This window comes from Amblyomma americanum, chromosome 8 (assembly GCF_052857255.1).
Source record: "Amblyomma americanum isolate KBUSLIRL-KWMA chromosome 8, ASM5285725v1, whole genome shotgun sequence".
NCBI classification, from domain to species: Eukaryota; Metazoa; Arthropoda; class Arachnida; order Ixodida; family Ixodidae; genus Amblyomma; species Amblyomma americanum.
The window spans coordinates 24,324,509-24,335,253 of NC_135504.1; the positions used below are offsets into that span (position 1 = coordinate 24,324,509).

General features: G+C 46.5%; 1 protein-coding gene across 1 annotated transcript; it reads right to left on the reverse strand.

Moving 5' to 3' along the window:
• Positions 1-9,712: 9,712 nt before the first annotated feature.
• On the reverse strand, positions 9,713-10,545 carry LOC144102225 (uncharacterized). The gene has a single exon (XM_077635537.1). It carries the CDS (start codon positions 10,543-10,545, stop codon positions 9,739-9,741), a length of 807 nt encoding a protein of 268 aa, XP_077491663.1. The 3' UTR covers positions 9,713-9,738.
• Positions 10,546-10,745: the final 200 nt, after the last annotated feature.

Sequence of the window (10,745 nt, forward strand, 5' to 3'; positions counted from 1 at the left end):
TCTCTCAGCTTCTTCTCCGGGCTTTGTTACTGGCTTTCTCTAGAATACCTCCTTTCCCTCTCCATCCTGCGCTTAGCAATGAACTTTCCTTTCTGCGAAGCCTGCTGCTACGGCCTGTACCCGACCTGCTTGACGTGGAGTCGTGTGGAGTTAGATGTAGGCAAGCCATTATTTTTGGATATTTCACTAAGTGCCACAAGTGGGCCCCATGATTCACATTTCTGGTCAGAAACGAGGTCATCTTGATGTGATGTTCTATAGAACGCGGACAGCAAATTTTAGCAATAACCTGAAGGGGCAATTAAGAGATATACGTGCTATTTTAGCCGCCAGGGAATCCTAGGCTAAGAAATAGTTTGTATTAATTATATTTGGTATGCAGTCCGGTACGACTGTTCACCTGTCTGCGGTTGCTGTGTGTCGTTTGTCTCTTAAAACTACTGATAACCGGTTATTCTATAATTCATATTCAATTAGCTCAACTTTCTGTTCTATCTGTACTCACAATTGTATTTATGGGCATCCACCATATTTTTCAATGCATACTTTTACTTTTCGCAAGGCAATAAGTATAAGCGTGTCTGACGCTGAGACTGGAGCAAGCGCTTCGCATGCAAATAAAGCCGGCTGTATAAAATAAGGTGTACAGACCATTCCTGGGAATCCCTGACAGCTCCCAGCCAGTTCCGCTAAGCCTAGCAGCCTATGACGCCCAATGGCAGCCGCTCGGTCATTAGCTTTCTTTCTTACGTCACGGATGACATCAGCACGCATCATTTTAATGTTCAAAACCGTGCACCACGTTGTTGCAGGTAAAGGAACTAGAAGCGTTTGACTCGAAATTCCTGGTAGCGAGACAAAATGTTTAAAGAGTGAAAATCCATTGTCAAGACCGGGCACGAGTGCGTTTAGGATAGCCGATTTTCAGACTTCAGGGGATATAGAAGCTTTTCTACGAAAACAATAACTTCCACAGTCGTTCTATCCACATTCCACTGACCTGCCTGCACAGGAATTAACGCATTACGTACAAGCTGCCATGAGACAAACTTTAAGACAAGCCAAATTTATTTCGTTTCTTCCGCACTTATAGCTCCTTGAAGTGCACGTGTTGGCATTAAACTAAGGAAAGGAAGAAACCAAATGTATAAAAGAGAAAGTGGTTTTTATATAGGCTTACGAGCGTCACAACAACCGCATATTTTCTGTTGCAGACATGGCCGCTAAGCGAAAACTCTATTTGCTCGCAAGTTGGTAGCTATGTGCAACGTGGTGGGAGGAATGCCTGCTGTTTCCGGCCACTAGGCAAAGTGCACGCTCCAGAACTTCGTATACATCGTCATATTTCATATTGTTTGCAAGCCCCTGACAACTAAGACGGTAAGTAAGGGCACCCATGTCAAGCCGCAGGTATCTGTCCAGAATATATGTCCACAATAATGTATTATGTGCAAGCCGCAATATTAACTCGCGCCATGTTGTGTCTACGCTGGTTTGAAGAGCTCCCGAGGAAGCCTCAAGAACCTTTGCACCCTTACAAGAAAGAGTTCTGGAAAGTGTAGAACAACACGGTGTCTACCATCATAGGTGGCGCTCGCGCACGCCAGAGCTAATAAGATGTCTCGATGCCAGCGCCGCCGTATGGCCGTGCGCTACACCGAGGCAGCCTACCGGAGGCGGTCGAGGCTATCGTCTGCTCTGTCCTCTGCTACGGCGTGTGCTTCGCTTATCATGCCGTTTGAGAATTGCTTTCTATGTAGAGCTTTCTAGACAGTCTCCGCGATAAGTTTGTGCGGTTAGGATAAATGCGTCAGTCGGGGTATGTCCGGCTTCACAGCACACACATATTGTGGCGTTTAAAAAAGATAGTTTCAAAAGGACGATGCACAGTTTGTCCCACTCATTATTCAAAAGTGTTCGTCAACTATTATCAAACGGCCGAGTCCACGAGTACACTCTGAAACAAGAAAATAATTGCGGAAAATATACCGGATCACTTCCCGCGGGAGGTGATCGACGGGCACGTATCGAGATGTTTTAAAATGCATCTCCTTTAGAAAAAGAAAAGAGTACGAAATGCGGACACTTGCATTTTCTGTTTGTATTTTGTGCTGATTGTCGCGTTGCCGGTTTTTGCCTGAATACGCTGTAAATCTGCCGCGTAGGGCTCTGTAAAGAGTTAGTTTTCATTTCACTTGAAAACTCCCAGCTCAAGCTGGACCAGCACTGCACTTTGTCGGTCAGTTGCGTACAAACCCTCTTGGTGCTGATTCTTCTTTACAGATGCAAGAAAGACAAAGAATGCCTTCAGGTTCTTCGTCACCGCTTCGTCCCTTCGTCAAACTCGACGACAAGAAGGCCGCGCTGCTGTTTGTCGCTCTCGTTGTCATGGTTACGCTGCCTCCCGGCTTCCTGTGTCTATGCAACAAGGAAAATTGCACGAAGGTGTGCAAGGAGGCGGACTGGGAGTACGGCGAATGTTGCAAGGTACAGAACTACCCGTACCAGGAAGTGTGCAGGTGCTTCCGCCACCCGAAGGCCGCAACAAAGCGCGAAAACTCTTCCCGTACGCAACGTAAACAGGGACATCCGGGACACGACACTGAACGCGTGATGCGGCGTCGTTTGGGAGTACGCAATAGCAGTAGTGGAGGATTATTATTACAAAGTTATAGAAAGGAAAGAAAAGGTTTTGCCAGACACGGCAGTTGCTATCTAGTAACTTAAGCACCCGAGGTGCAGAGGGCGGAAATAAAGGGGCGGGGAGAGGATGAAAAGAAGTACAGAGGGTACCAATAGCGAGAAAGCACTGGGTAAAGCTTTACGCACCATTTACAAGGTTTATAAAAATATAAAAAGTGATGAAGTATGCATTGCTCGCGCGCAGATGTGCATGCACGGACTGTCAGAATTACAAACCGCGCTCCAGTGACCACTGCACATATCTACAACAACGTATAAGCACTGTGCAGCAGCGCGTTATAGGCACATAAACTGAAACAGCGTGCGTATGTTTAGGAACTATAACAGCGAAACCGTGAGCAGAAGATATTGCGATGGTCAGCATAACCTAGCTACCCTTTCGTCACTATAGTGAAACCATTTTTTTTCTGCGAGCACGTCTTTAATAAAAGGGACTGCGAAGAAGAATTGTCGCACAGTCTTTATTTGAAGCCATCTTTCAACTCCATGTGATAGCCCTCGAATCACGTTGAATACATTGCGTAAAAGTGCGAATAAAAAGTAGGGGGAACTGAAACTCTGCCTTAAGAGCAGGTTCTGCCTCCGTCTGGGTTCTACTGAACTTAGAAGGAGGCGGCTATGACAGCCAAGGCAACGGGCTGTTCATGGCACTTCTGTATCCTTTCTGTACCCGCTTCTCCTAGGTTTCTTTTTCTGTTTATTTTACAGAACTTGCAGTTAAAGTTGAGTCTCCCCACTTAATAGTATTACGCAGACTCCGCACAATAGTAGTCACCGTCATAACCATCAAACGTGCGTGATGACGTGACTGCTTCTTGCTGTAAGCCCGCACCTCGCGACTACCACTAACTTCGTCATCATCAACAGGAGCAAAAAAGAACAAAAAGGACAAGAGTAAAGGATATATGACCAACATACATGGAAATGACTGCATGACGCGGCATCCTACGCGCATGCGGAATAACAGCCGCAGCAGTTATTATTAGGCGGCCAGCAATTACGTGGCACATCAGTTCTGTTGCGGGAGGGTCACGGATGGAGCCGAGGCGGAGCGTCTTGTTCTGAACGCTGCGCGTATGCGGAAGGATAGTGCCTCGAAGTAAGAACTCTCGGAACGCTTCCCGCAAGCACGCTGCACTAAAGATGCTCGAGTCAGTGCCAACGTATTTTTTACACCATAAAGCACTCGTTGCAACCCTCCCAAAACGGAAACGCACACTCTTGCGTGGCAGCAGTATTAAAAACAAATGCAGCAGATGTAACGATTGCAGAAGCATTAATTCGATTGAGGCGAAATTCAGAAGCCTGTGTACTGTGCGATGTCAGTGCACGTTAAAGAACCCCAGGTGGTCGAAATTTCCGGAGTCCTTCACTACGGCGTCTCTCGTAGCCTGAGTCGCTTTGTGACGTTAAACCCCATAAACCAAACCAAACCAGCATTAATTCGACTAGGTAGTACTGATCCACATTACGACGAGTATAATCACTATTTAATTTTACCGCGATAGCTGTTAGGCTTCCGTCCCTGGCTTGCGCGTCGCCGTCGCCGTCGGTGTAACTAGTGGGTGCGTTACCATGGCTACCATGGCAATCCGGGTATGGTTATCATCCCGCATGGCACCACGTAGGATGTGCTAAGGCCTTTATTAATGCTTTGCGTTTGTTTGTGTTTCCTCGTCTGACGTCACCTTATGTCACGGAAGACCTGGGTCGCATAAGCCCACGGGTGGCTATGTTTGGAACAGCCGCTTGTCAGAACTAAATGCCTACACAGCCAACGCTGAATCTCGCGTTACATAGTCGTAACAGTCCTGTGATTTTTTTTTCTTTTTCAAGGACATCTCTTGGTTTCATTGTGCGTACATGAGCAGCCACGTTATTTTACAGTGCATGCATTTAATTTCTTTTCCACAGTAAGATTACGCGGCCAACACTAAGGTGGGGAATAGCTCTGTGATCACACAAAACAGCTATTATAAAAGAAATGAGAACGAACAAAAGGGAGAGTGAGAACATCTCACTTGCAGGCCTTTTGAGAGGAGGGTGCGCAGCGTCAAGGCTTCAGATCAAGGGACGTTTGAGCCTGTGCCCCCGTGGAAGGGCTGATCTAAGAATAAGGCCATGCCATTCCATGAATTGGCAAGTACAAAGACTCCACTGCTACAAGTCACGCACTGTGTTTTGTGGCAGAGTCCGTATGGTTCCCTTTGTATTTGCGGCAACATTCTTCCTCTTCGTTTTATTGGGAGGAAAACGTGGTATATCGAAAGTAAGATAGAAAAAAAGAGAGGGAGAGGGATGGGGATCACTCAACTGCGTCCTAAAGGAAAAAAATATGAAGGCACTGAAGCGAAACTAACTGTTTTTAAAAGGAAGCATGAGCTCTAGAACAAAGGTTCGTTTCCATTTACAGCCTCGGCTATTGAACAAAAACTTTTTGTGCACACGGGCTGAGAAATGCGTGCAGTATCATGGAAGATACCTGCGGTTTCCGGCCGTTGGGACAGCGGTACACCCCTCACATTTTTGTAAAACGCTTTTTCCTTTTATAAATGTTTGGAAGCTGTAAAGGTGAGTACAATTACACCTATCAGCCTGCAAACATCTGTCATAAAAAGCAAAATATGATTTATTTTGCAATTTCCTTGTCAACAGCGCTTTCAGAACAAAGTCCAAAGCTAGCTTGCACGCCAAATTCGGCCCCACGTGAATGCCGAGACCCGGCCCTGGCCGATAAAACACGCCATAGAGGGTCACGCGCGGGTCGACTTTCTCCCTTGTATTACTTACTACTATTTACTACTAATCACTCGACGCTCCATGCCGAGTTCTGCTATGGTTCTGAACAGCTCAGTGGCGATTTTCGCACGTGTATCAATACTTTGTAGCGATGTCAGTGGTCGTTACCAAACCTAATAGATTAGTTAAGCCAGCCCAGCGAAAAAACATGTATTCATTACTCATTTTTCTCATATAATCACTTCCCTTTTTCAACGTTCCTTCCATTGACAACGACTCTTATAGTAGAACATATTTTTATCTTTTTAATTGTCTTTTTTTCGGGCATACATGGGTCTCTTTTTTTAGCACTGTTATTTCCCCCGCAGTATTAAGACCGTTATTGTTAGTAGCATGGGACGGGACATGCTTATTTAGCTTATTTTTAAGCTTCTTTGTTTGCTTCACAATCGTATTAGGGAGCCTACCTGCTGAGCTCTCTAGGAACTACTAGAGCCACCTATGAAGAAGAAAGATCAAGTCTTCGTAGAATTTGCATTAAAAGAAGGAGGCACTAAAAGCAATGCAGCTGTTCATTTGTTTGTGCGATGACCTGTCATGGCTCAAATTTTAGATTCATAAACTTGCTGTCGCGCTAGTTTTCGCCCCTTCCAAGCGCTCAGCACACTCGGAGTTTAGAATCCTAGAGCTCTGCATACAAGTTACGTTACAAGTTACAAGGCCTCTACGTGTAACTTGTATGCAGCCGGCACGTAGCGGCTCACGTAGCATCAGCGTTCTCTTTAAGTTCTTCGCAAGACATGCAACTCAAGCTTGACAAGAATCACACACTACCGGTCACACGCTGTGTGCAAAACGTCTGCGTGCGCTGTTCATTATATAGGAAGGAATGTAATATAGTTGCATATTGCCAGTACTCACCTAGGGAGCAGAAGCTTGGAAGCTAGTGAAAAGGGTTTAAGAATTTTTTTTGCTAAAGGAAATGGCGCAGTAAGAGTCTCACTTCATGGCGGACACCTCAGTCGCGCTGTGAGGTAAGGTAGGAAGGTTGGCGTGAAAGAATAAAGAGGGTTAAATAAGGAAGGGCGTCAGGCAAGGAGACACGATCGCGCCAATGCTATTCACTGCCTGTTTGCAGCAGGTATTCCGATGCCTGAACTGGGAACCGTTGGGGATAAGAGTTAATGGAGAATACCTAAATAATCTGCGATTCGCTGATGACAAGACAGTTTACCAATATCCCTCAAAAGAAAAGTATACAACAGCTGTATCTTACCAGTAGTCACCTATGGGGCAGAAACGTGGAGGCTAACGTAGAGGGTTCAGCTTAAGTTAAGAACAACGCAGCGAGCCATGAAAAGAAAAATGATAGGTGTAACGTTAAGAGTTCGGAAGCGGGAAGTTTAATTGTGGAGAGTGGGTGGGGGAACAAACGCCCGTTAATGACATCCTAGTCGAAATCAAGGGGAAGAAATGGGCTTGGGCAGGGAATATGTAATGCGAAGGCAAGATAACCGCTGGTCCTTAAGGGTGACGGAGTGGATTCCAAGAGAAGGCAAGCGTATAGCAGGGGGCGGCAGAAGGTTAGGTGGGCGGACGAGATTAAGAAGTTTGCGGGGATAGGGTGGATGCAGCTGGCAAGGGACAGGGTTAATTGGATAGACATGGGAGAGGCCTTTGCCCTGCAGTGGGCGTATTAAGGCTGATGATGATGATGATGATACTGATGATGAAATAAGTGGTGTCAGCGCAACGAGGCTGTTGTAGAGATAATTATATGTATAACATTAAAGCGACAGGAAAAGGGCAGAGTCGGTCAAACAACAAAAGTGGGCTAATGACATCCTAGTCAAAATCAAGAAAAAAAATGGGCCTGGGTAGGGCATGTGATGCGAAGAAAAGACAGCCCATGGTCTTCAATGGTAATTCAGTGGCTTCCCAGAAAAGGCAGATGTTGCGGGGGGCGGCAGAGGCAGGGGGTGGGATGAGCTCCCTTATAAAAATGGCCTATAGACAGTCTATAGACTTCCTATAGAATCTATTGCCTTCCTATAGATATTTATTTTTGTCTTTTCATAGTCTATAGACTGTCAATAGACATACGTCTACTAAAGCTATATGGCCATAAATCTAGAGATTGTCTATTGACACTCTATAGACTTTATAGACAGAAGTCTACGGGCAGTCTATTGACTGTCTAAAGAAATTTTTGTGAGGGAGATTAGGGAAGTTTGCCGGGATAAGGTCGCACAGGACAGGGCTTATTAGTTGTAAGTGGGTAAGGCCTTTGCCCAGCAGTCTACATTAGTTGAGCTGATGATAGTGATTATGTCCCAAGCCGGAGGAAGAAGGCCAAAAGATGCCCGCAGAAGCCTCCCCACCACTTTGCCACGTCACCCGCTAGTATACCAGAGTGGCGCTGCTGTTGGTCATCCTGGTGACCCTGCCTCTCGGCACACTGTGTCAGTGCACCAGGAAACAGTGCACGGATGGCTGTAACAAGGTGGGCCACGTGTTGGGCGCATGTTACAAGCGGGACATACCCTTCTTCCAGCGTGAAGGATGTTTTTGCTACCGCCGCTGCAGGGCAAGGCGCTATCTGTCCGAGATACGACATCCCGAAGGCGAAACTGGACGCAATTTACATCAACAAGGCTGAATGGTGGGCCAGTTGGTATGACATGTCGAAGAATAATTTTTACCAGCCGAAAAAAGACGAGGGATAAGAGGAAAGATTACACAGGACAAGGCTTGTCAAGGACACAGGACAAGGACAGCCTTGTCCTGTGTAGTCTTTCCTCTTGTCCCTAGTCTTTATTCGGCTGGTAAAATTTATTCTTCGGCAATTTACATCGCCTGTTAAGAATTCGCCGCAATGCTCAGGGCATGAAGTGAGCCGGTCCTGTATACAGGGTGTTTCACTTAGGACTTTACACATTTTAAAACTTTTTTGGGCATAGCGTTGCCAGCGGTGTAGCTCATCAGAATGCTAAGACGTGCTAACTAGCCGGCTTTTTAACTAATATTGCATATTCAGTTTTTTAAGTATTACTGTTAGGCTCCCTAATTAGTGCGAGACTCTAGCCCAGCGTGAGTAATATGCATATCAGTTTTTAGAATTTCGGAAAAGCGGTTACCCTCGGCACTGTGACCCAACAAAGATTCGCTATTTCGGCGAGTTACGTGCGCTGTAGAGGCTGCTTTGCCTCCAACTTCTCGAAAGCGCATGTATTTTGGCACAGTGTAACCAGAATTTGTTGGGCCACAGCGCCGAGGGAAACCGCGTTTTCGAAATTCTAGTATTACTTACCGCGGTCTACAGGCCTCTCAATAATTAAAGAGCCTATGAGTAATAGTTAAAAAAGTTAGCTATTCAATATTAGTTAACCAGGCAGGTAGTTAGCACATCTTAGCTGCATCCTGATGCGCTACACCATTGACAATGCTATGCTAAAAAAAGCGCCGTTCTAATTCACGCAGCCTATTTTTTTTTTAAATTTGTGTAAAGTCTTAAGTGAACCACCCTGTATGAAGGAAGGATCACAGCGATACCTCGACGAGTATATATCGGTAGGGTTAGCGTAGCACATTAAATTACGATTAAATTGTCTGTGCCCGCACTGCCTGAATAAATGTGGTTGTCACTAAGAACGGCTGTTGGGTCTTTATTTGATGTCCCTCACTAATGTTCCCAGAAACCCAATACCTGCGACTATTCGGCAACTTCCTAAGGAGCATGATACGAGTTTGCTGTTTAGAGCATGTAATTTGCTTCCTCGTTATTATTGGCCCAACTATGACCACCACAGGGCACAAGTCTCTGCCACTGATCGTCAATAACCGCGCCCAGCGCGAGCCGTGGGTACATTATCCCGGCAGATTTCTTTATCTCATTAGCCCACTTGCACCTCTGCGGCGCCCATCCCAATATTTACATTCTGTTTAAATCGACGGCGTCTATTTCCAATTTTTTTTATTTTAACTAGAACATCATTAACTCATATTTGCTCCCCAACCCACTCTGCTGTGAATATGCTTCATATATATGTTCTTTGTACTCACACTTCCCAGTGCGCCTATCACTATATTTTGAAAAACTTTGAGCATTTCAAAGCATCATTCGTCGTGTGAACTGTGTGTCGTTTTCAGTAAGAATTAAAAACAAACAAGGGCGTTTAATTTACAACCATTTTTTATGTTGTTGGTGCGCATTATATTTCCCTGTTCACTCTCTTTGACTTTACAATGAACCAAGATAATCTATCGCCCTTTCAACGCACAGTGTCTTTATTTACGTCACCCTTTCAATATAAACTCTTCTATCTTCTTCATAGGAATGTCTCCCTTCTGTTTTTTGAGTTGGTTCATAACCTGCTCCTGGGACAACGGCCGCTCCAGACTTCTCACAAGGAAGGGCATGTGCATACTGCTGCGCTCCGTGCCGGCCCGGCCTCTAAAGTCGCTTTTTTTCTTGCCTCTACTGCCCCTGTCCGGTTCCAGTGCCTGCCTAGAAAGAAGGCTGAGAGTGCCCATGTCCTTCTGTCCGGCGCCGTTTTCACTACTTTCTTTTTTGTCCGGCTTTTTTGAAGTGTGCGGACTTCCACCGGCCGTCCCTTTATCCTTATCGCTTTGTCCACCCGTCGTTTGATTCTTCTGTCCTTGATCTTTTTCACCGCTCCCGCTACCGGAAGGCAACCCTTGATCAGGGGCGTTGGTAGCGTTTCCGGTGCCAGTTTCCTTTCCAGGGCCGCCTTCCTCTTTTCCAGAGCTGTCCTTGTCAGTTGCGGCGCTGTCTCTATCCTTTCCAGAGCCCTTCTTCTTCTTTCCAGGGCTGTATTTGATCTTGGGACGTCCTTTCCCGCGGCCATCCTGACCTTCACCTTCGATCTCCTCGCCCAGCTCCAGGGACTTGGCGTCGTCCACGAGGAAGGTACACAGGCAGCCCTCCTCCTCGCAGCTCCATCGCATGGCTCCGAGTTCGGAGCAGGAGGCCGCGCAGTCGTCCAGGTCGCACGTCGAGTCTGGCCCCGCCTGACACCTGTCCGGAGCGAGAAGAAGCGAGACAAAGGCGGCGAGGGCAGCCAGGGAAACGAGGCAGTTCATGGCTGTGGCCTCGGTGACGCGTTCTGCCTGCGCGCCGGCCGCGATGCAGTGGCTTGGCTTCTCTAAGCTTTCTGGCTCAGGCTTTGTCTTTGGTCAGGCTGCTCCGCATGGCTCTGCAAGAAGAGAGAGAGAGAGAAAGGAAGAAAAGGGGAGCGAGAAAAGAAAGAAAGGTGGAAGAAAAAGTATAAAGGAAGGAAGGG